The sequence below is a fragment of the Drosophila tropicalis genome, unplaced genomic scaffold (genome assembly GCF_018151085.1).
Source record: "Drosophila tropicalis isolate 14030-0801.00 unplaced genomic scaffold, ASM1815108v1 contig_694, whole genome shotgun sequence".
Taxonomy (NCBI): Eukaryota; Metazoa; Arthropoda; class Insecta; order Diptera; family Drosophilidae; genus Drosophila; species Drosophila tropicalis.
In genome coordinates, this window is record NW_027173176.1 from 4,384,444 (window position 1) to 4,411,035 (window position 26,592).

Genomic DNA, 26,592 nt, shown 5'->3' on the forward strand with positions numbered 1-26,592 from the left:
TTATTAGTCTCTCGTCGTGTGCTTGTCGTTGCTCGTCTAGGGAAAATTTGTAAAATATATAACACTGAATTAGAAAAAACAACAAAAAAAAAATGCACAAATTATTCTAATAAATATATAGTTTTTTTTTTTTTAAATTCGAATAATAACACTCCGCTTTTTTACAACTATATTACGATACCTACACACAGAACGACGCAAGGAAGGGGAGCCAAAAAATAACAACAAAAGTTCGCAGCGCGTGTGCCAAAAAAAAAAAAAAAAACTTTGGTGAAACGAAAATTAAAAATAAATACCTGGAAAAAGGAGGAACAAACGGCAACTGCTATAGCGAGAGGCTAATATAGAGGAAAACGCCGTACGGAACTGCGTTGGCGATTTTATTATTGTAAGTAGAGATTGATGCAGTTTTATGTAATTCGCTATTCGACTTTTGCTTGCATTTTAACAGCTGAGGCGTTGCCAGATAGAACCCGCAGCGGGTTGTGGGGCGGGGGTGTTCTTCATTTTACATAATTTCTTTTGAGACTTGGGATTGTGATTTGTTGCTGCAAATGCTTCGAATGTTTTGTTTATTTCTATTTTCTTCTTGCTGTTAGGAAGTTTTATTGCTCTTGGTTGCAATAGACTTGCCAATTTGCAAGTAAATATATCGATGAATCGATTGACATAGTTGGGCAACACTGCGCCGCTGCAGCTTGTCCAAGCAGCTGTCGCTCGTTGCTGTTGTTTTTATGTGGTGGAAAAGACTACGAAACACCACACGAAAGCAAAACAACCGAGATAGCGTATGTTTATAGTCAAACTAGTGTATACTCTTTCCTATTCCTATTGACGGGGAAACTATTCTGAAATTTCCCAGGTTGTCGTCAAAATATCGTGAAAAGGCTCCGATTTCTATTCAACTCATGTCCTTGTCTAATGCTTAGTTACTAACACACAGACCAAAATCTCGTATCTCACTCCCATAAGATAAAATAGCAGGTGCTCGTTCTAATTGGAATGATCTGTTTTAATGACTCCGCATTCCTTTCGGCAATGACTCGCCGCAAAACTATTCCAAGGCAGATCCTATATATATCAATTACTATGTAGCAAATATACAAATGTACACACAATAGAAATTCGGAGGATATTCCCCTTTTTCTTTGGTATTGAAAAACTCCTGAACTACCCAAAATCACTCTGACATAACCCGATCTATCGATACCCATTTTTCCTACTGTCACACGGATTTACCTTCCGTTCGGTGTTACAAACTTTTCACTTATTTAAATGTAACCTTAGCAGGCTTTGAAAATGATTGATTTTTTCGTCGCGTTGCGTCGTTTCGGAAAAGTAGGCGACGAGCATTTCGACTCTGTGAGCAGCAGGGAAAATTATTTTAGTATCACAGTCGTCTCGCTAGCGTGCGGACGGGGCCAGTAGTAGCTCGGAAAAAAAAAAAAAATTCTAAAAAAAAATAACAAAAACACACAAAAATTAAGTAAATACGGGAAACAAGTAAAAGTTAAATTGAAAATAAATTTAGTGTAAATATTTGTAAAATTTTTTTTTGTTTTGGATACAAAATTTTTAAAAAGTGTAATTAAAATTTTATGTACAAAAGGAACAAAAATCAACAACAAGAATAGAAAAAAATTTTATCGAGTGTGTGTTGTCCGTGTGTTTGGTTCCTGCAGCAACAACAACAACAACAGCAGCAGCAAGAGAAGCAAGAATAACAGTAACAACTTCAAGCCAACAACAATAAAGTAAGTGCAACAGAAAAAAAGAAAACACGAAAAATAAAAGTCATCCGGAAAGGAATAGAAAATGGGAAAATAGAAAAGCGTAGGCTGTGCAAAAGTTGGTAAAGCTCGTTTTTAATTTACATAAAAAAGAAACGAGAGGGAGAGAGAGAAAAGGAATTTTTCCTGCTGCAAGAAAAGAAAAACATACATAGTATTGGCATCATCTACGTCACAGAAACGCGACTGTTGGTGTGAGTGAGACGGCCTATGCGTGATTGTGTTGGAGCAGCAGCACCCCCCGGAAATGTAACACACACACTACACACACACACACACATACAGACACGGCCAGCAGCAGTAGCAGCAAAAGGAAAAACTTGCACCTGAAAGTTTACTCTGTTCTCGTGTTTCGTGCGCCTGCTCGGCCCGTGCCTTCGGTTGCAGCAGCATCAGCGAGCGAGTTAACCAGGCTGAAAGGCAATTCATGGTATTCCATTAGCCAGGCTATTTACTCTGAGCCAAACTATTTGCTGCGTTTTAAAAGTTTCACCTGCCTACGACGAACAAGAAGAAGACAAAAATGTATCGTTAAATTTTGACATTTCATGTCTATATGGCACAGACACACATACACACATAGATACTGACAGGAGAGGCAGCGGCATGATTTGGCCTAGTTTCGTGAAACTCGTTCAACCCCAACACAACTCACACGGCTCAGGGTGGCCCTTAGCTCTCTCTCTCTCTCTCTTCTCCATGTCCTTGTCTCTGTCTCTCTCACTCACGCTGTGTGTGTGTGCGTAACCAATTGAAATTGGGGCAACTGGCAAAAATGGCAACGAATCAGTTGAGCAAAGCAAAGACTATAATAAACCCTTAACAAAAAAAAAAAAAACAAGAATACAAATAAAAAACGAAAGAAAGAATGAAAAGGGAATTAAATCACGACCTCCTCTTTTTAAGAAAGAAGCTGAGCTGCTGCCGCCGCTGACGCTGACGCTGACGCTAACGTTGCTGTTGCAACTTGGCCCAGTTACTTAAATCTAATTGCAAACGTGATAATAGAAGTGCACACAAAAAGCAGCTGAAGCAGCAACAAACAAGACCCAAACACAAACACAGACACACACACACACTGATAGAAAACATAAACTTGGTCCGCTGCTGCTGGAGAATTTTCCAACCAAAAATTATTTGCTGCGCACAACATTTATCCCCCCATTAGAGATGGGTAATATTATAATATTCCACTCCTCTCCTGCCCTTTCCCCCAGGGCATTTCTCATCAGTTGGTCGCATCTACGTTCGGTCGATCGGGTGGTCCGTTCCATTTACTCCGTGTTCCGTTCGTTTGGGGTCGGTCGTGTCCCAACTTAAATATATCGGCTGGTGCTGGTAGGGCTCAGTGCTCTCTCTCTCTCTCTCTGTTTCTCTTTTGATGCTGAGCCAAGCTGTCTGTGCTTTTGGCGGCATATTACACTTGTTTACTTTTCAAGTATATGCCCCTCTCTGCTCTGTTTGCGTGTGTGTGTGTTTTGTGGGGGCGTAACTGTCTTTGTTGTTATTGCTTGCTGGCCCCGAATAGTCTTCGTGTCTTCCTTCTTCGGGTATCAAAATTTGTTTTTTCATTTTATATTTTTTTGGTGGTCGCTCTTTTCTCTCGTTTGTAGGGCAAAATTATGTATTGATTAAGCTGCTTCTATTATGATACCCTCGATTGTGTGTGTGCCCATAAGGATATGCTAGGTTTTTTTTTTGTATTTGTTGTTTAGCGTGGCACAGGACGGTAATCTTGAGTGGATCCCCGAATATACATACATGTCAAAAATAGTTCACTACTTGCAGTGGTCCTGTGGGTGAGGGGGGGGAACAGGAGGGGGTCATCAGAAAATATAGGTTGCGGGTTGAAGTACGAGTCAAACTGCGGTCAGTTCCTTCATGCCCCACTGAACGTTGTCATTGGCACAACAATTTTGTTGTCTCTTTGCATTTAACTAATTAAACCCCTCCCACCCCGCCGCCACGCTTTCAAATGGCCCACCACCACCCACTGAACAGCAGTAGCAGCAGCAGCAATGCCAACCCCGTTTTGTTTTCCAAACAATAGGCACTTTCCGGTTGAAAATAAAGTGCGTGCTGCTGTCCGTCCGTACGACCGTTCGTCTGCCTGTCTGTCTGTTCTGTGGGTCTGTGGGAGCTTTAGAAATTTGAAATTTTATATTCCATATTGTGTAGTTAGTAACAGAAACAGAACGAAGAAAAACAACATTTGACCGATATTCATTTTGGTGAGTCGTACTGTAGGGGGAATCCATAGCGGGGATTATCGAACGGGGATTCACTTGAATCATAGTATCGAACCGTATCTTCTTCTATATACATATATGTATATTGTTTTTCTTTTGTTTATTACTCATACCAAAAACGAGTTGCTGTTGCTTGCTTTGGCTCGCCTAACGTCTTTGCTGCTACTTTATTTTTATCAAACACTTGATTGATTGATTCTTGCTATGGCACACTGTGTACCCACCTTGCCTACCTACCTTTCTACCCACCTACCTATTATATAGTATATTGTTGTTGTTGCCTGGGCAACAACACGCACTGCACATTTAATGGCACATTCCCATACTTTTATCTAAACATTTCTCGCTGTGTTTTTCGATAAAACGTGAATTGATAATAAATGTGTTCGTTTGCTTGGAGAGGCCGGGCCAAGAGGGGGCCATGGTTAGGGCCATAAAAGTTCTTACAACGCATCGGTCACACACACACACACACAACCAAGAACTCAATTAGTGTTGCCCTTTATGTTGGTTGGCCGCAATTATCATCAGATGATAACAATGAAAATGCGTTTTAGCATGAGATTTAACTTACTGATTTTTTAAAGATCAATGTATATAGACTAAAGTGTGTGTGAAAAGGGGGAGAGAGATAAAGAAAGGGGGGAGCGAGATACGAAGCGGCCCCAGCAAATGGCGAAAATGTGTATTAAGGGTTTTAAAAATAGGCAAAAACAAAAAATTAATGTCAAATAGTTGTTTTTGTGGCTTTGTTTTGTCATTTGTGTTGTTGTTGCTTTTTATTTATTTTTAAACGCAATTACGTGCGGAGCAGCAGCAGCTCGATGATAGTTCTGACCGTGTGTGTGTGTGTGGGGAAGGGGGTGCGGTGGCACAAAGGTGGAGGAGAAGGAGGGCTTGGGTTGGGATGGGTTGGTTGCGAGGGCATCGCCGCATTGGATCCGACGGTTGACATTCCGAAAAGTGTGTATACGCGCGTGTGTGTGTGTGTGTACAGAGAAATATGATTAACTAATCGCTTGACGCTTTCCTTGTCTCACTCTTTCATGGTCTCTCTCTTTCTCTCTTTCCTTTTTATGTGCCGCCATCGCCATGGTCTGATTGATGTTTTTGGATATTCCACTATGTGCTATGTGCCGTGTTCCACTTTCTTGGTACCTACATACTTGGATGTAGGCTAAGGCAACGCCAACGACGACGACCACGACCAGAGCAGAGAGAAAGAGAGTGAGAGCAGCAGGCCAAAAAGCAGAGCAAAGAGCAGCAGCAGCAGCAGCAGGGCAGCGCAGCGCAGCTCAAGTGCAGCCGTATAAAAAACACATTTGGTGCGCGGGGCGTTCGTCATGGACTCGCTCAAATTACCAAAGGGTAAGTGAAATATAGACGAGATGATGACATCTGACAGTTGTCATCATCATGCGTGTCCACTTCTCTTGCTTATCCCCCTCCCCTTGCCACTCTCTTTTTTGGCCATTTCAATAGGCAACAGTGCCAATAGCAGCGCCAGCGGCAGCAATAGCAATTTGTCCGGCTCAACATCCGTATCGGCAGCCACGTCACCCACATCATCGGCAGCAGCAGGCATATTAGCCATTGGTTCGGGCGTCAGTGTGGGCGTGGGCGGAGGCAACGGCTCTGCATCTGGTGCAACAAAATCGCCACCCGGCCTGAACAGCAGCTCGCCGATCTCTGTGCGTTTCAATGCCAACGAGGAGTCACTGGATGATATCCTGCAATCCTTTCATCACAACAAGCACAGTTCAAACAGCGTTGGTGGCCCCGGCGATGTCTCGCCCACATCCAATTTGCTGGGCATGAAGAATAATGGTAGTGTTAGCTCTGCCTTGGGCCTAAATACCGGCGGCATGGTAGTGCCCAATGCCCACTGTGACTCTTTATCGAGCAGTCCATCGCAGCACCAGCAGCTCCATCAGCATCAGCAGCAGCAACAACAGGCAGCAGCAGCAGCAGCACTGTTTGGAGTAAGTACCCAAAAAAAAAAAACCAAAAAGGCTCTCTAGTTGGCGGGGCAAACGACTCTTTGTGATGACCTAGTAAAAAAGTTCTCTCCTGCCTTTTCATTATCACACACACTCGCATTCGGCGACTTGTTATGATTCAGTGATGTTGTTTCATCTCTATCATAAATCCGCATTTATTGCAATTAAACAAATTGGACAGAATGAACCGTCCGTCCGTCGGTCCGTCAGTTTTTCCCGTCAATTGCCAATTAGCATTTTTGTTGTCCGAATTAGTAGCACATTTATTTGATTTGCCTTGCCTCAGAGGGGGCAGGCACAGAAACTTTTGATTTTCATTTCTTTACATTGTTTCCTTTATCATCCATTCAACCATTCGTCCATCCATCCAACCATCCGACCATCCGTTCGTCCATCCATCCATCGGTCGCGCGTGTGTCTTTGTCATTCAAAATTTGTATCTATTTTTTGCCCAATGCCCCGCCGCCGACATGGCAAAAACTACTGCCAAAATTTGCAACAGATGTGTTTGCTGATTGCAAAATCGTTTTGGCAAAGATTACTCATTTGGTTGCAAAATGTCTCATGTCTCTACCTTTCTCTCTTCTCTTCTCTTTTCTCTATGCTCTATCTCTATCTAATTGTCTCTGTCTGGCTGGCGGACTCTGCTTCTTCTTACACATGAAAGAACGACGAGGTAAATCTGCGCAATAATTTTCTACAGAGCAGCGGCTTCTTCAATCGCAAGAGGTGAGTACACACACAAATCAATTCTACAACAACAAATCAAAAAAGAAATGAACAAATTTATGGCATTTTACAACAACACATTGTGGGGTGAATCGATTAATAATAACATTAACATAATATACAAATTATGAGTCCTATATCGAAAGAGAAGAAACTAGTTGAAACCGGCAAAAGAAAATTATGTGAGGCATATTTGTTGTTCGTTGTTGTTGTTGTTGTTGCTATTGTTGCTGTTGTTGTCGTTGTTGTTGTTGTTGATGATGATCGTTGTTCATTGTTGTTTTGTTGCCATATTCTATACAAACATTCTACATACATATACATATATTGCATAGATATCGCTCATTTACATAATTTCTAAGATTTAATTGCAATTCAAATAACAGATGCTTCCAATTGAGTAGAAAGATGTAGGGAGGAGGCGATGGGATGGGATGATGATTAGCGTTTCTTCGTTCAAGAAAGATAGTAGACTGCAGAAAATTATTGTAATGATCTATCCCATTTGCCCCGATGCGTTTCTCGGATCTTCTTCAATTTGGGGATCCCTACTTCATTTGCGATATATAGTCTATATTAGGATCAATTGATGAATCAATTTGGTCCACTTGTAGGATTAGGATTGAGCAGAAGATCAATCTTTAGGGTCATGACTAAGGATAAAGCACTTTTTCAAAAATCTAAAGTTTAATAGAAACTTCCCATTCGATTTAAATGTTTTTCCAGTTTTTTGCATATTTTCTCATGGCCATACATTCGTTTCTTCTTCTGTTTAGTTCATTGACCGTTACTTTGCTGCAGTTTGGTGACTTTGATTTTTTATTCCCTTTTTTTTAGTGTTTTTGTTTTATATCCTGCACCACTTGTGCATTTTTAATGCATTTCTCGCCTGCGCCCTGCTTGACGGCGGCAGCGGCGACGGCGACGCATTGCCTGCGCCTGTCTCCCCCATCCCTTGGTCCCTCTGCTGCTGCCAATGGCCGTAAACTTGTGGGCTGTGGCCCCGTCTGGTGCCTTTTGGCTTTTGTTTTTGCTGTTGCTTTTTGTCACCGACTGCATTTACGCTCCCTCTCTCCCTCCCCTTCTCAGTGGTAGAGTGCACTACATCATGTTAGTGCGGTGCCAGCAGCCAGGGTGCTTTTGTTTTTGTTGCCTCAGACACACACACACACAGAGACAAACCTTCACCTACACACCTATATAAATTTGTATACTCATTCCCAACATCGTCTACAACTTTCAGTTCTCAAGTACCGCCAGTGTTGTCCGCCTGTTCGTCTGTCCGTCCGCCCGCCTATTCATCCGTCTGTCTGGCCGACTGGCCGTGTGGATGATTCCATTGGTGGCTATATAGCTACCGGGTGAAGAATTGTCTGGTTTTTCTTTTCCATGGGGGCCTGATTCTAGGATCGATTTCCTTTTGCAAAAGTCCTTTAATATTTAATTCTCAAGTTCATTTTTAATTTCGATTTGTCGTGTCAATCAAAGTTTACCATTGCCTCACTCTCTCGTTTGGTCTCCCTCCCACTTTCTATGTCTGTGTGCTGCTCTTCCGCTTCTAAGATTCATTTCCGTAATTTTTTAATTAACTTTGTTGGCTAATTGCATTTTATATGATTGCATTTTTCAACACTGTCTTCGTCGTGGTTGTTGTTGTTGTTGTCCCACTGTGTCGTGTTGATGTCGTTTCGTTATCGACAGGTTTCAGTCCCATTACCATTTCCCCAGACTTGCTAGTTGCCCGCTACCTTTCACCTGAGGCAGTGGGATGCGGGCAACGGAGGTGGCGGCGGTGGCGAATAGTCTCTTATCACACACACAGACAGCAGACATCAACCACCACACACCACCCACCACCACCGCCACCAGAAGCAGCACCATTACCACCACCACCGCCTACAGTTTGCTGCTGGCTGCTGGTTGTTACTTTACTTTTTTATCTATTTACACTTGTACACGTTTTCTACATGTTTGTTATACATACATTTCATCATCATCATCGTCATCTGCAGCAGCCTGCCCTTCTCCTTCTCCTCATCCGCCCAACCCCAGCATACACCCCCCCATGTCACCCTTTAGCGCACGGAAACCTTTCTCCATGGCAACGCGTTGGAGATCTTTGCTTTTTGCCTGTGCGTCGTCAACAATATTATGATTATGATTTTAAATTAAAAATTTCCATGCAATTTCATGTCTCGCTGGCCTTACAGTTTGACATGGACTGCATTTGGTTTAAACAATTAGCATGAATGTGCGATTTGTGGTGTCCACTGCAACAGCAACAACCAACAACAAATAACAATTTGAAACAAACTTTAAACCATAGTTTAGTTAACCATTAGCAATACTTAAACTTAACTTAACCCCCTTGCCGCCCATCAAAATAAACGACCAGAAAGACCAAAGTTAACTCAATCAATCGAAAATGTCTGAATCGCTCTCTTTTCTTTTCAATATCTGCGCCTATGCATTGTATTTTCATTATTTCTGTTTCGATTTTCTTTAATTTCTTTTTTCTTTGGGCAGCAGAACTAACCAAAAAATAATAATTCCCTTTTCAATTCGAACGAAATGCTTTTCAACAAACAAATGCATTTTTGTGTAGTTATCGGTGCCGAATTGCAGTAAAAGTGTTGAATGAAATAATTGTGCCTTTTGAAAACAACAATTAAAATACTAATCGATATACATACACATATGTAGAATCGAGATACCAATCTATATATTTACGTATATAGAACTGCGCCATTTTTAATGATTGGATATGTCGCAAAAGCAAAACAACCAAAAATATAAAAAGACAACCACAACCACCACCACCACCACAAACCACACCATTCACCACAGCAACAATCCTACACCACCACCAACACCACCACAACCAATCAATTTATTAAATCAACAACCACTACAACAACAACAACAAATGCAGCAACAAAAATCTCCAAATGAAAACAATTAACAACAACAGCAACAACAACCAGTTAAAGCAACGTTTAATGAAAAAAAAAACAAAACAAAAGAACAAACTTAACTAAAATACAACAAAAAGGAGCAATTTGTAGCCAATAGGAAATGAAGGGAAAAGGGCAAATGGTCGATCCAAAAGGAGATCTGTTAACCAACACTGCAGAATTTAGTGGGGTGGCCATCTTTACGTTTAGAAAGAGAAAGCAAAGCGCCCAGTGTTAGTCAGCCATCTTTCCTTCCATTTTTGTTATGCATACAATTTCGTTGTTCTTTTCAATTACACATTATCTTCTTTTTTTTAACGCTGGGCGGCAATGGGTTAATTGATATATGAAAATACACAATAACTAATTGCATTATATCAAAAGTTAAACTAAAAATTCAATTGAAAATTTACAAAAGAATAAGCAAATCTTTGAACAAATTGCTCCTTTTCTATAATGCAAAGAGTCTACTCTACCTGCCTACCTATAAATACATATATATACTTTTATATATATATTTATATAGGATATGGGATTATAAAAAATCATCCATAATAAATAGAAAATGAATAAACCAATAAATCCAAAATGCGAAATGTTTTTGTAAAAGCTTCTTCATCTTTGTTACCTTCCTCCCTTATGCAGTTGCAGCGGCCTGCCGCCCAATCTCAATCTGAGCAAGCCGCCCCAGCTCCAGCAGCAACAGCAGCAATTATCGCCCAATCTTAGTGCCCTGCATCATCACCAACAGCAGCAACAGCGTGAAGTGGTCGGCGGAGGAGCACACAGTCCATCATCGCCTGGCGGCGGTGGATCACCATATAATGGCTCGCAAGCTGGTTGCAGCAGTGGCGGAATCTCGCCGATACCACAAATGCCAGGGGTATCACCGAAATATAGGCGCAGCATATCCTTTCCCATCAAGGGCAACTCGCCAACGGCATTGTACGGCGGCGGAGTACCCGGTGGTCATGGCGGCTTGGATGGCATGCCCGGTGTTGGACACATAAATATACCAACTCTATCGATTGGCAATGGCTCGGGCAATGGCAGTGGCGGACTGGGCACAGCAGGTGCTTCGGGCGGCGGAGATGCTCCCTATCTGGGCAATAGCTATGGCAATCTGGTGTCGGCCAATGGACAGTTGCATCACTCCGGCATTGAGAACACCTTAAGTGATTATATGCGCGGCATGTCTCTGGGTGGTGGCGGAGGTGTCGGCGTCGGCGTTGGTGTCGGTGGCGGACCTGGAGGCGTACCTGGACCTGGTGGTGATAACAATTTGGCCATGATGCAGGACCGCATGCGTGTCATGGGCGGTCCCAAGCACCTGAGCGAGGCCGATGCCATGGCCATTGCAGCGAGCAATGATCCCACAGTCTATTTGAATGCCTTGAAAATGGGTTCGCCCTCTCGCCTGTCCTCGCATTCGTCACATTCGCCCATCCAGGGTGGGAATAATGGAGCTGGCGATGGCACGGCACGTTTCTCGCGGAAGGTATTCGTAGGAGGTCTGCCACCAGATATCGATGAGGACGAGATTACCACATCTTTCCGTCGCTTTGGTCCCTTGGTCGTGGATTGGCCCCACAAGGCCGAGTCCAAGTCATATTTTCCACCCAAGGGCTATGCCTTCTTGCTGTTCCAGGATGAGAGCAGTGTACAACAGCTGATCGACTCGTGCATCACCGATGAGGACAAGCTTTATCTGTGCGTATCCTCGCCGACCATCAAGGACAAGGCCGTGCAGATTCGACCCTGGCGTCTGGCCGATGCCGACTATGTGCTCGATGCTACCATGTCGCTGGATCCACGCAAAACCGTATTCGTAGGCGGAGTGCCACGCCCCCTCAAAGCCTTTGAGTTGGCCATGATAATGGATCGCTTATATGGCGGTGTATGTTATGCCGGCATCGATACCGATCCGGAGCTTAAATACCCCAAGGGAGCCGGCCGCGTGGCCTTCTCGAATCAGCAGAGCTATATAGCCGCCATATCGGCACGTTTTGTGCAGCTGCAGCACGGCGATATCGATAAGCGTGTGGAGGTGAAGCCCTATGTCCTCGATGATCAGATGTGCGACGAGTGCGAGGGCCAGCGATGCGGCGGTAAGTTTGCGCCATTCTTTTGCGCCAACGTGACATGCCTGCAGTATTACTGTGAGCACTGCTGGGCCGTCATCCACTCCAGGCCGGGGCGGGAGTATCACAAGCCATTGGTCAAGGAGGGAGCCGATCGGCCGCGTGCGGTGCCCTTTCGCTGGTGTTAACGGCGGCGCTGGTAGGCCGCGCTGCACGATGAAAGACGCCAACAGAGAGAGCAACGACATCAGTTGTTGGACGCAGCGCTGGCAGTGCCCAGATATATCACAGCAACTACCACCACCACCAGCACCAATACAACCACCTCAACCATCATCACTAACCCCACAACAGCAGCGATCACGGCAAAGAGGACGACTGAGGCGAATGCGTCAGCGGCAGCGGAGATGCAACAGCGGCAACATCAACAACGACGTTGATGATGAGCACTCAAAGGAGAAAGTAGGAAATTAGCTAGTAAGACCAAATCATCTCCTCCCCACACCTCCCTGCCCCACGCTAACACCACACCACACTACACACTCCCCATTCTCCATCTCCAACAAGTCCCTGCCCTTCCCATTTACTCGAACAGGAGACAAAATCAACAATTGTCAAGGGTCGACGAGGCTAAAAAGAAACAACAACATCAAGGTGCATGTTGTGGCAACATCGGTGGCAATAGTGTATATATACATCCATTGCTCTGCCCCATGAGCCAAACAGAGTCTAGATAATTATTCGGGGGAGATGTAAGTGTAACACTCGCCTGCAAAAGCGAAAACCTAGCTATTAGTCTTTTTTTTTCTTTGTTTACGCGCCTGCACAGTATTTTTTGTACTTTACAATTTTATTTAATTTTTTTTTTTTAACTTTAGTTTATTTTACGTTTTTTTTGTGTTTTTGTACAATTTTACAATAGCCAACTCTCGTTTGCCATTGAAATCATCTCGCAAAGACGACCACCAACAAAAAGTGAATAGGAATTATTATCGCATTCTTCCTAAAATAGTCAGCCAAATAATGCTAAAATGCAATATCCTCGCAAAATGTGGATATATATATATATATATATCTAACAATCGATTAAGAGCCAACGAGTATGCCAATCTGAGGCTAGTCTTGAAGTAAGTCAGTTAGCCGCTGCGGCTAGAGCAAGTAAATGAAGCAATAAGACGATGAGAATGAGAAAAAAAAAACCCCAAAATTCAATTATATGAAAGAAATCCAAAGTGAAAGTTATAAAATTGCAAATTTTGCAATATCCCCCCCCTGACCCTTAATCCAAGTTCCTAAATTAATGCCCAAATGAAAGAAACCAAAAAAGAATTAGAAATACGAAAAAAGGGCGTTACGAGAAGAAACACAAGAAACAAACAAACAAAACACTAGTTAGACGATATAAGTAGACAATTTGGTTCTATTATATCTAAAAATAATATATATATTCCTCATATAAACAGAAAACTAACAAAAAAAAGAGAGGGAACATTAGGGATTCCCTTAGGCGAAATCCCCCCTCCCCCCAAAAAAAAAAAAAAAAAAACACAGAAACTATATCCATATCGGTAACAAACACACAGCGCTAATCGTTTTCTAAACCGTTTTCTAAATACTTGGAGATCACTTTACAACTCCATTAAACATATATTTATATATATAGATATATATGGATTATAAACATATATATATATATATATTACTCGTGCTGCTTTGACGACTATACCCACACACACACACACACACACACCCACAAATGAGAAGAACTCATTGGTATTTAGATACTTTTAATGGATGCAAGACCTATACACATGAATTACAAACACTTTAAGATGCCATTTCAAATCAGACACTAATACACACACACACACAGATACTTACATATATGTAAGGTGATTAAGTAATTTTGCGTGGTGAAAATCGTATATATTTGTTTTAGTTTTCTTTTGTTGTGCTCTTATTTTATATTTTATTCAATATATACGATTTTCAAGGATCACGTTGCTATTTCAATTTGTTCATGGTGAACTTTGCATGTGAAAATCGTAAAAAAAAATATCATTTACCTCTTTCATTATTGTTAAATGCAAAAAAAAAAATGTTTTGCATGGTTTGAAATCGAAAAACTACACAAAACAAAACACAAATTGCTAACAGTTGTAACATTTATTCATTGATTCAACCAATCAATCAATCAACCAATCAATCGATCAATCTAGGCACAATTTCGACTACAATTTTCATTTGCTTAAAAAATTTTAAGCATTTTTTAAAGCTGACAATATATGTAAACACACATACACATACAAATTCAACCAACCAATCACAATGTTTGTTAATACACTTAAAAAAAAAAGAAAGAAAGAAATGAACTACGAATATTTAGAAGAAAATTAAAAAAAAAACATCACTTAACGCATTTTTTTTTTGTGTTTTGCCACTGGCGGGCAATAGTCGAATCAAATGGTTATAATAATTATAATAAATTGTTAAACAAAAGGTCAAAATTGCTCTTGAGTGTTCAGTATTATGTTTTTTTTGGTTGTCCTTATTGCCTTTTATTTATAGTTAATGAATTAATTACACCTTATCTTAGTTTCGTTTTGATTTTTGTTATGGTATTTTTTTAATTTAATTGCTGGGCGTGTTGCAGAAACTGATATGAAAAGAAGCGAAAGCGAAAAGGAAAAGCAATTGCGAATCAAATATATACATATATAAATTGTAAACAAATTTTTTTACTACAAAATAATAAAAAAAAAATGCTTATAACGGGATTTGTTCTCTCAATTTCGAAATGTGAGATCAAATTGTGAGAAGCTTTCCCCATTTCCTTCTCCTTCTACTACCACCCCCCCCCTCCCCACTCCCCTCTGTATATCTTAGACCATAAACTTTTTATATAGAAATATTTGTATAAAATGATAACTAAATTTATTTATTTTTTTTTAAAATTGTTATAAGAAAATTTATAGAAAAAAAAGACAAACACACACTGACACACACAGACAGAGACACATAGCAAACATATAATGGAAATTAAAAATATATATATAAAACCAAATATATATATATATATACAACTAATGTGCAATACTATCTCATAAACAATTTAAAACTATTCAAAGGAAAATTAAAATAATAACATAAAACGATAATTGCAATCGCATAACCAAAAAAGTAGCTAAAAAAGATATAGGATAACGATCCAAAAGTTATATATATATATATGCTGTACATTTGTTAATGTTTGGCTTCACACTGAACACGATCGGCAGAGGACGACGAGAGGACGATGTTGACGTAATTGTTTTTCAAATCGGATGAAATCGAAAATGTATGGAAAATATCTAGATTTAAAAACTGATGAAAAATTATCTAAAAGCAAAAAATATATATACATACATATATATATATATTCAATTTATTTTGTAATTTATATGAGGAAACTTTTTGCATGTTTAATGGCAGTTGATACCGATATTTTTTCTATATCTATCAGAAATAATAATAATAATAATAAACAAACTACAACAAACAAATTATATTCAATTTAATAAAAATAATAAAACAAGTCGCTTTGGACATTTAAATATATATATATATATATATGATTCTGTATATATATATGATAGTCAAATCTATTAGCAAATTTTTGCTCGCGCTTTGTTTACAAAATTGTAAAGAAAAAAACCAAAAAGATTTAAAACAAAAGAAAAAAAAAACTTGTAACTAAAGTTGGTAAAACTAATTAATAGCAATTTTTCTAGAATTTTTATATTACAATTAACAACAAGAAAACCAAATGATGCATATATATGTAAATACATATGTGTAATTCATATATATATATATATATATATATATATATATATCTGTTTTTTAACTGCATCAAAAACCAAAAAAGAATTAGCGTTTGTTTCTAATGGTTTTTTCATGTTTTTTTTGTTTTAAATGTAACTTGAAATTTAACCAAATCAAACCAAAAACCAAAAAATAATGAATCTATGAAAGATACAAGATACAAAGATAAAGCCTGCTCTATGTAGTGTGTATATATATACATATATATATATATAAAGTTTTTGCCGTTGTTCTAAACATTGAATGTAATCCAAGAATGAAATGCTAGTCCTTCAAAACAAAAACAAAAAAGGCATCTATCTACACACACACACACACATATATATATATATCGTATATATCCATGTAAATATATATATGTGGGATATATCTCAAGTGTGTGAAATCTGTTAAACCCAACAAACAATTCAAAAACAAAGAAAAGATGGGAAAAGGCAAACCATGATGATGTTTTTTAAATGTAGTAAATTTCAATATTTTATAGATTTTTATACTTTTATATAAACATATACTTTATACTTTAACTGTTTAACGAAAAACAAAAACAAAACAAAAAAAAAACTCTAAAAAAAAGATGAAACCAAAAAAAAAAACAAAAACAATTGAAAATTTCAATATGCTATAACAAAGAAAAAAGTTGTATTACAAGAACTTATCAAACAAAATTATTTTTACTATACTGAAAACAAAGAAACAAACAAAACAAAACAAAAAAGATACAAAATTTTATGCAACCGCTCAATGAAAGGATGAAAGGGAAAGGAAAAGGAGAGAAAGAAAACAAAAAAAAAAAAACCGAAAAAAAAAATTGAATCTTATGTAGCGTGCTATAATATAATTAAGCATTAGTTGTTTGTTTATTCATTTTTAAGTATTCCAAATTGAATTAGTCAAAGACATTTAACTATTGGTTATGTTTTCTATTATTATTATTATTTGTTATATATATCATATTTAGTTTTAAAACAAAATGAAAACGTTAGGAAGAAAAGAAAACTCCCCAAATTCAACTTCGGTTTGACCGCAGTTTCTATGGCCTTGCAGACTGTAAAGGAAAAGCTTTCGAATCTCTCAAGTATTCCATATATATGTATATACATATATACGACATATGGTGGTCCGATCGGTATATATAGAAAGCTATATTCAATGCATTTGAAATTTCATAATAATCCATCCTTAATATCAACTGATCGAGAATATATATATATATATATATATAGATGGAAGCTGCAAGGTTACAGATACAAATTATTGTTATTCATTTGAACTTTTTTGTTGTTCTGCATCTGAGTTAGGAAATCTGTCCGTTTGAATGTGGAAACGGCGCCCAAGTGTTATATTTTTGTATGCCCAATTCCTGGATTATGAATATATATGATATACTATATATTTTTTATATGTTTTGTAGTTGTTAGTGATTTCCTGTAGCTTTAAAACATGATTGATAATGTGTTGAGACACCTTTTTATACTTTGTTTTTCTAATTTTTATTACTATTATTTATATATATGTATTTGTATGTTTCGGTATGTATGATGTATGTATGTAAATTGTATGGAGGAATATAAAAAAAAAACAGATAACTGATCCTTATGTGCGGGTCATGTCACACATATATTTGATATATATACAATTTATACAGAAAACGTTTTTTGCAATTAATAAACGGCGGGACGACATAACGTAAATTGTGTTTTATTTTTTTATATAACTTGTATGGACTTTTTTATAAACATTGTAAATAATAAACCAAAACACAACTTTTTAAACATTAGCTGAATACACAAAACAAAAACATAAGAAAGAAGGCAAACTGTTAGTAAAACAAAATACTGAGTACATATGTATAACTAAACAAAATACTTAAACGATATGAAAGACTCTGAATACAAGAAAAACCAAAAGTAAAACAAGTATTGGAATTCGAACTTATTATCTTATTATACAAAATCTAATATGTTTATTAACCGAATCTAAACCCAAAAATGGTCAATATGTGTTTTTGATACCAAAACCAATTAACATAATAATTAATAATATAAATAATAATATAAAACAACCTTAAAAATATATAACAAAAATTTACACGTAGTACAATTGATGAGATTTATGTATTTTTGACAAAAGAAAACCAGAAACAGAAACAAAATCGAAATGGGACAAAACTAACAACCAAAATAAAAAAAAAAAAAAAGATATAAAGATGCTTCAAAATAAATGCTATAATGGCTAAAACCTTAGAAATATAATCCTTCAAAATAAATTATATGCATAAATATAAAGGCAAAATCCAATTCAAGCAATTCTCTAGGCTGCATTCTCTTTACACACACACACACATACACAGAGCTCTACTCTACTTACGATACTTTTTAAACTCAAATGACTTCAATTTATAGAGCTTGTTCACAATTCCAGTTCGTAATTCCCCCCAAAAGCAATGAAAATTCTAAACGACTTTGCATTAGCTCGTATCTCAACCGTGGCAATATTGAGATACAAATATATCTCAGTTTTATGTACATACATAGACGATGTTTGAATGTTTATAGACTTCTCTTAGATCCCATAGACGGAAATAGTTTGAAAAAGTTCGATTCTCATACACTTTTGACAGCCTTCTCAACTTGCTGAATTTTTTAAATATATAATACGAAATCTTGATTAAAATTGAATGAGAAAAATTCTTTTAGTAGAAAACAGCTCACTTGGCATTTGAAAGATCATCTTGATGAGACTGAGGGCTCTGATTATATTCATAAAGAAGACTCCAGAATGACTCTTCCATATGACGAACGAATAGTCCATGAATGATCCAAAAATGAGTCGAAAGAAGTCATAAGAGAAGTCATCAAGGGAAGTAGTGGCTAGGTTACCATATCCTGCCCCAAAAGATGTGATTTATGATCAGAACATGAGCTGATTTAACTCAGAGAGAGCATTCATAAGTGATTGAAAATGTTAGGAAATTCTGAGTGGGTAATAATTAAGTTTTATTTACATAAATCTAGTGAAATTTTCAAAAAGATCGGTTGACTATATCTTAAAGCTGTTCCAGGATCCAAAAATGAACTTAAATTGTCAACTCTTTCGACAAATTGCCAGAGACTTATTTATAGAGAGTAGAGTTTGTCTATTTGGGTGGAATTATGCAATTCGGAGAACAGAATTATGCCTAGAAATTCAAAATTGAAAATATTTTAACTTCTATTGAGTAATTCTTCAAATATTTTTGTAGCACAATGAATTGTACAGTTTTTTGGTTCGTGTTTATATTGTTTTTGACTTGTCAAGAAAAATGTTTCTCTTCTGTAGTTAGTGAAAACAAAAAACTTACAAAAAGTAAAAGGGTAAACCGAAAATAACCCTAACAAAATGCTGCAAAGTTTTAAATAGAAAATTTTTTGTAACCTAAAAACCAAAAATCAATCCCTGAGCAATCCGACCTTGAATTTTCAATTTTATGCTTAGGTCAAACACACAACAAGACAAGGTTAAAACGAGAACGTAAAATATATATTAGAAGAAAAACAAAACAAAACAAAACAAATACAACAACATTTGGTACCTTTTAAACATAATTAAAGAATTTTATAAAATGAAAAGTAACTTGAATTAACAAACAAACAAAAAAAAGGACGAGAAAGAGGAAAGATAGGAAACCAAATTGAGAAAAAAGTAGCCTGTAATGCGTTCCACGCACTTCCATTTTTCATTTTTGAATTAAACAAGTTTTTTAAATTGACAACTTTTTTGGTTTTAGTTCTTAGTGGTTTGTTTTCGATTTTATATATACATAAATGAATATAAACAAATAAGATTTAGTACTTCAAATAAACTGAAATTGAGCGCCCTTACTAATGAATTCCTTTTAGCAAAATATTCTGAAAACAAAAACAAAAAACCCAAAAAAAAAAAAAAACATAAAAATAAAACAAAATGAGAAACCAAATAAGCAAAAGCATATAATTTTTTAGCATTATACAAAAAATAAATAAACAACCAAAAAAAAAAAAGACAAAAAAAAAAAAAAGAAATACATATAAATAGTAAACCCAAAAAGTTGGCATATATATACATATGTATATATATATATATATATAACACTGTATAGTAAAAATTAATATTATATATATATGTATATATATATAAACAAAAAAAACACACACACACACGTATAATATGTAAAAACCTAGCGAAATATTCCATATTTTATAGTCATTTTCAATAAACGTAATTTTTTAATTTTTACAAAATTTAACAGTTGATAAAATAAACCAAAACGAAAAAAAACCAAAAAACAAAAAAATACTTCAAAAACCAAAACATTTGTAGTTTTCTAAAACCAAAACCAAAACGGAGAAACCAAAAGAGAAGGAAAGACAAAGTCACCGAAACGAAATGAAAAAAATGTAAATTTATATGCAAAAAGTCTTGTCAAGCGTTTCGAGTGTCCTTTGCCGCTTCCTTTCTATGATTTAAAAAAGAACCCAGAACAAGAATAGATTCAGATTCAAGACGAATACGTTTTTCAAAGTTTTCTCCCACGAATTGAAATTGAAATTCTCCCCAGAAGTAAGAAACAGTCAAATTGAAAATACAAACAAACAAAATAGTTGAATGAAATGTTAAAAATAATAAAAATAAAAAAACAAAAGTATTCAAGCTAAAAAATAGAAATCAAATACATAAACATATGCATATTAGATGGACCCGCCCCCATCCTAGCCCCAATCCATTGCCTACCCCCACCCACCCCCAAGAGATTGAATTTGAAGCATAATAAACTGTAAACGAATCAATATCATTGTCTTAATATTTCAAAATGCAAATACTTAAGAAACTAAAACTCAAGTCAAATATGAATTAATTGAATAACAAAAACAAAAACAAAAACAAATACAAAACGAATATGTCAAAACCAATAATGAACAGAAATATACATATATGCAACAGAAACAACTGAAACGAACGGGGATATATACACACACACACACACCTACATACATATGTATATATGTGTGTGTGTGTGTTCGATATCCTTTTGAAACCAAAAAAAAAAAAAAAAAGCGCCCACAAAAAATGCATTCGTAAATTGATCAGAAAGTGAATTAGCGTTTCGAAAAATTGATTGAAAGCCAAGTAAATAACAAATTAAATATGAAAACCCACACACACACACACACACACACCCCCACACAAACACACACAGAGATAATTGCAAATGCAGGTTATTGAAAAAAAAAACAACAAAACCAAAAAAAATATATCTTCATTCAAATAAATAAAAAAAAAATAATAAGAATAATAATACTTTTTCTGGAATACAAAAAAAAAAAAAAAAAAATACAACCGAAAATCTGTTTTTATTTTTGCTGTAATTCGTTCGAAATACGAGAGGGGGGAAAAAATTTGTTTTGTTGTTGTTGGCATTGCTTGAAACTTGAAATTGAATTTAACTTCTATTTTTATTTTTCGGTTTTATTTTGCTTTTCTCCCCTTTTCCTTTTTTACGTTTTAGATCTGGCAGCATTGAGGGCGGCGGAGTCTCACCCACCGCGAGTGGTCCCAATCTGATAGCCGCCCTATCAGCTGCCGGCATTAGCAGTGTCGGCTCCGGCGATTCCACCAATGCCGCCGTCAATGTGGGCACCTGGAAACTGATTAAGGGCAAAGTCACGCAGACGATTGAGGAGATTAAATCCTCGAAGCATCCGCAGTCGCATCCGCATTCGCATCAACAGCAACAGCACCCATCGGGGGCGACTTCTGTTATTCCCATCATTGTGGCCGATACGACTTCAGGAGCGGTTGGCTGGAGCAACGAGCCGGATTCCGATCCAGAGTGCATCACTTTGAACACATCGATAAGCGAGGAGTTGCCTTTGGATCAGCAGCAGCAGCATCATCATTCCGATTCGGATGCAGAGGCCGAAGTCCTGCAGCACGATAGCAGCAGTTTGGGAAGCGGCGATATTGGAGCTGCAGCTGCTGTGCCCGCCAATACAGAACGCTCTCGACTGCGTCGTGGCTTGGCCCACATCAAGTCGAAGGTGAAGGCGAAACACCAGGCGGCAGCCGCGATGAGCAGCAAGAAGGACGTCAGCCCCACTCCCAGTGGTTCGAGTTCGTTGCGCAGCAACTTTCTACGTCGCCGTAATGTGGTGGATCCCAGCACGGAGCAGCAGCCATCGGTCAGTAGTGCGCAGACCACGGCGGAGGCGCGGCCCTCGTCGGGTGTACGTCAGACGGGCTCAGAGATTCCAATTGCCAGTGGAAAGGCAAAGCGTGGCATTTTGTTGGCTCGCAAGGATGTGGAAATCGAGTCGGGAGTCGAGGTGCTGGAGGATATGATACCCAGTGCCACGGCCGCCGATCCGACAGCATCATCATCTACAGCAGGGCGAAGGGGTTTCGATGAAAGGGATGCCGGCATGGAGACTGAGCAGCGGGTAGCACTCTCGTTGCCGTTGTCGGGAATATCCTCGATGCCAGCTGCTGATTCTGCAGCGAGCATGCAGAGCGGGGGCCATGAGCTACGATCGAGAGGACGTTCCAGCTGGAGCATAACCAGCCATGCCATCAATTGGCGGTATCATTGTCATGCGGCTGCAGCCTTTGCCACACCCTTGGCCCTGGTGTTTGGTCTGTTTGTGGTATTGATATTGCCGCTCCAAGACTTTTTGCGCGGCGTCTTTGCCACAATTCTGTTCATCATGCTCATCGACTCGTCCAGTTCGCATTTCCGTTGGATTTTCGAGCATTACGTGCTGCAGACTCATCCGGAGCGCATAGCCTTCGAGATACCCAACTACTGTGACATGCCCATCTGTGAGATTCCAGCCGTTGAGGAGCACAAGACCATTAAGGCCTATGCCGGCTGGCTGAACGAGCTGAATAGCTATGACCCCAACACCTTCTCCTTCTCGCTCACACGTTCGGTTTATGTGCGTCTGGATGGCACTGTCCTCAAGATGTCGGGGACAAATGCCAAGATACCCAAGCGACGCATGTGGAATGAGATGCCCATTGATCGGGCCAAAGTTCTATTCACTGATCATCGTTCCTACGATCTTAAAGATTGTCGGATTGAGCTTTTGCCCGTTGGTTTGGCTAAAAAGAGGTGAGTTCAATCAGTCGACAGCAGCAACTGCTCCTTATGCCAAGCTTCTTTCTTCTTTTAGGTACTTCAATCGCAAGTATCCCATACAATTGATCATCAAGAATAGTTGCTCCGAATCAACGCCCGTTGATCAGTCGAGTGTTGTCAGTGTAACGGAAGGTACAGGCAAAGCTGAGTTTAAGGACGTTGCCGTAGGCTCAACACCGCCCAGTGTCGATGACCAGGAGAAAGCAATTGATTTCGGAGCCACTGTAATGCAGGCGGATGTAAGAATATCCACTAAAATGCCTCATTCATCATTTTTGAAAGGATTCCTTCTTGTTCTCATTTCTATTTGTTAGCTGCAACAATTGCGCAATACTGTCAATCCGGATACGGAATTGAACGACATCACAGTGCCGTGCGGCGATGAAGTGCGTTTACTGTTATTTACACGCTGCGATCGCGAGAAGGAAGACTGGTATCGTCGCTTTGTGGCCGCCAGCAAGGGACTTGTTCACGAGCAGGACTTGCAAGTGCCCATGGCGCGTTTTGTCGACGAAACGGATCTCCAGGCAGCAGCCGCCAAGCAGGCAGTGCTCCTCACCATGGGCAATTCGGTAAAGGTAAGGCGGAAAATCATTTGCCCCACACATGGACACACTGATTGTCCATGCATCATTTGCAGCAAGTTCGTTCCAAGGATGGCGATGATCGGAGCGGGGTCACAGAGGCATCGACCTCCACTAACAACAATGAGGACGCCGATTCGAATACACCAGACACTGCACAATTCGAGGAAGTACTGGAAGAGGACTGCACTCCGGATGGGCCAAGGGATGAGAATTTCGAGGGTTTGATTATGAGTTCCGATACGGCAAGAAATCCAGCTGATTATGTTAAATTTATGACCCTCTATCAGGTGAGTTAGTGTAAACCCTCTGTGTGTGTGTGTCTTTTGGACGGCTTTCACTTGCCATTTTATGATTTGTAGTTGTTTTTCTTTGGCTTTTATGATTTTTTGTGTTTTGAAACTTATTTTATATAGAGAGCTTGCAATCAAAGTCATATACCCGTAACCCGACGTCCACGTAGCGAGCTGTCAGCTCATGGTCAACACCATAGAAAAGTATGTTTTATGATTTTTCTTCATTTTTCCCAACACTCACAACTTTTGAGACAGAGAGAGAGAGAGAGAGAGAGAAAACGTGAACTAATTTTCATTATTTTTCATTCAAAAGTCTCGTCGTAGCAAACGTCAGGAGGATGAACTTTGGAAGGGTATTGATCAGTCGCTTTTTTTGGGGCCCTCCGGCAGCATTGTCTGGGCAAATATCCTTTTTGGACGCTGTCTATATAGCTGTCTGCATGACACACTCCTCCATGAGAAGATTAAGGAATTTCTGCAAAAGAAACTCAACTCCATTAAGGTACGGACATCTCTTTTTCATCTTTGTATCTTCGTGTCTTTAGCTAATGGACCTATTTATAATTTCCAGCTTCCCAGTTTCATGGAAGAAGTCATCATTACAAACATCTATATGGGCAAATCCCCAGTGCTGTGCCATCGTGTCTCCCAGCCAATGCTGGATGAGCGTGGCATTTGGCTGGATGCTGATATAACATATGAGGGACTTGCCCATATTACAGTGACCACCAGGTTGAATTTGCTCCGAGTACGTTCCAAGCCAAAGTCATCGCCGGTGGCGACGGACACAGTGCCCACATCGACTGTGCTGCCAGAACCACCTCAGGATTCTCGGGCCGCTTCCGATGAAGCGCTATTGGATACGAACAGTGTGATCTACGACAGCGATGCAGAGAGCTCGGGTGGCTCATCTACAGAGTCAGAGAGTCCGCCACCTGGCGCCGCCAACGAAAATGCTGGCGGAACTGAGTAAGTCTCGACCAGACCAATCTCTCAATCTAACGATTAATTCTTTTGTTCTCAGGTTCTTTCAGAACTCGCCGGGCAATGCACGTCGCATTTTTAAGATTGTGGATCGTATTGCCACATCGAATCTGTTTCAATATGCCACCGAGCTGCCCTACGTGCAGCGGGCCATGGAGAATATGAATGCCAATATTACATTGCGTGTCGATTTGAAGGGTCTGGTGGCCAGAGGGACAATTAATGTACCGCCACCGCCATCGGATCGGGTCTGGATGTGCTTCCGTGGACCGCCGCGCCTTTGGATATCCACCAAGCCCCAGGTCGGGGATAAATCCGTCGATTGGTCCATTGTGACTAATGTGATTGAAAGCAAACTATGTGAGGCTGTCAACAAATTTTTGGTCTATCCAAACATGGTTGATTTTACTATACCATTCCTCGGCAAGCCCAACTACGAGGACGAGCCGCCGGGGCCGTCCACTTAATTTAACAAAGAAGAGAAAAAAAATACAAATTCCCAAAAGATAAACAAAAATCTATTGTTACCAAAAAGAAAATTAACAAAACAACCAGTAACTATTTAAACATAATAATTTTAAACGAACAAATTTCCATATACAACTGAATTTAACACAAAGTGTGTGTAAGATATTGTGAATTTTGTAGAAGTTATTGAGAGTATTCTTTTTCCATTATTATTATTTTACATATTATGTCATTAGCTTTGAAATTAAACTAAGGCAAGGCTTTAGCTTAGATCCGAGATCTCTCTCTCTCTCTATCTCTCACTCACTGTCTCTCTCGCAGCATTGAGAATGAAACCAAAACATCCAAAAAATGACAATTTCTAAACGCTTATTTTTCTGTTTTTTCATCGAATTTTTTCTAGTTTTTTTTTTTTTTGTTTGTATGTCACTCTTGATAAGTCAATATTTGTATATGTATAGAATTTAAGTTTTTAAACTAGGAATCTAAGTATTCCAATGTAGGTGGAGGTGACATTATAGTGACGATAAATACATATATAGAACATATATATGTACATATATTTTTTACGTGCTTCAACAGCCGCTCTGTGAAGGCTACACGTCAAGTATTCCAAAAATGGCATAATGCTGGGCATATAGCTCCATATAACTTATATAGATCCATATACCATATATACATATACTATATACCTTATACTATACACTATATACTATTCCAATTAGTTAACTAAGAATGCGCGTGAATTTCCAAATATATCGTAATCGATCTGATCTCAGCTGATCCGATTTCATTGGATTGCGTACTTAAACAAAACAAAAAAGCGTTTCAATTTCGAAATCTAATAACCAATCACACAATAAGAGAACATTTGCCAAATGATAAATCAGATAAATGGGTTCCAATTTCAAATGCATTCAACTAAAATAACTGACTCTATATACACATACATACATATATATATCATTTACATAAACAAGAAATAGTAAATTATTTTAATTACAATGTGTTTTACATAAAAATAAAGAAGCAACGACAAAAATGCCTGCTAAAATTTTGTATACTGAAATCATTGGGAATTCGTGGGGTGCTCTTTCTTTTAAGCTTTTCAAGCTTTCCAATTCAAAAGGGGCGCCAAAATTTTTTGAACAAGCAAAAGCTGACTGACGGTTTTACCATCGTGCTCTTTCTGTATGGGCCAAGTGCATGCCATCTCATTCTTCTTGGTTCAAGGCAAAAACCCACTACCGCCATCTATCAGCAAACATGCTCAAATTCTTCATGTAACTGCTGTATCAATGAGTATTTCTTTCTTATAATATGTTTTTACGGGATGACTGAATAGAAGTGAATCTACTCATTTAAAAATATCAGAAAATTTACTAAACTACACTGCACGAATCCATTTGATTTTATAACACAAAAAGATACGTCGAAGTT

At 38.6% G+C, this 26,592-nt stretch overlaps 1 protein-coding gene across 4 annotated transcripts; it reads left to right on the forward strand.

Moving 5' to 3' along the window:
- On the forward strand, positions 1-26,206 carry LOC137579400 (translational regulator orb2-like). 4 transcript variants are annotated; one of them, XM_068293152.1, is made up of 12 exons: positions 2-388; positions 5,216-5,407; positions 5,522-6,021; positions 6,707-6,768; positions 21,192-22,793; positions 22,855-23,059; positions 23,135-23,398; positions 23,461-23,694; positions 23,821-23,901; positions 24,014-24,202; positions 24,272-24,669; positions 24,725-26,206. In XM_068293152.1, the coding sequence occupies exons 2-12, from the start codon at positions 5,383-5,385 to the stop codon at positions 25,149-25,151; spliced, it is 3,987 nt and encodes a 1,328-aa protein (XP_068149253.1). In that variant the 5' UTR covers positions 2-388; positions 5,216-5,382; the 3' UTR covers positions 25,152-26,206. The 4 variants fall into 4 exon arrangements, with proteins under 4 accessions (XP_068149255.1, XP_068149253.1, XP_068149256.1 ...); XM_068293153.1 differs by lacking the exon at positions 2-388 and adding an exon at positions 1,341-1,754; XM_068293154.1 differs by lacking the exon at positions 23,821-23,901 and having other exon boundaries at positions 1-388.
- The last annotated feature ends 386 nt before the right edge of the window (positions 26,207-26,592 follow it).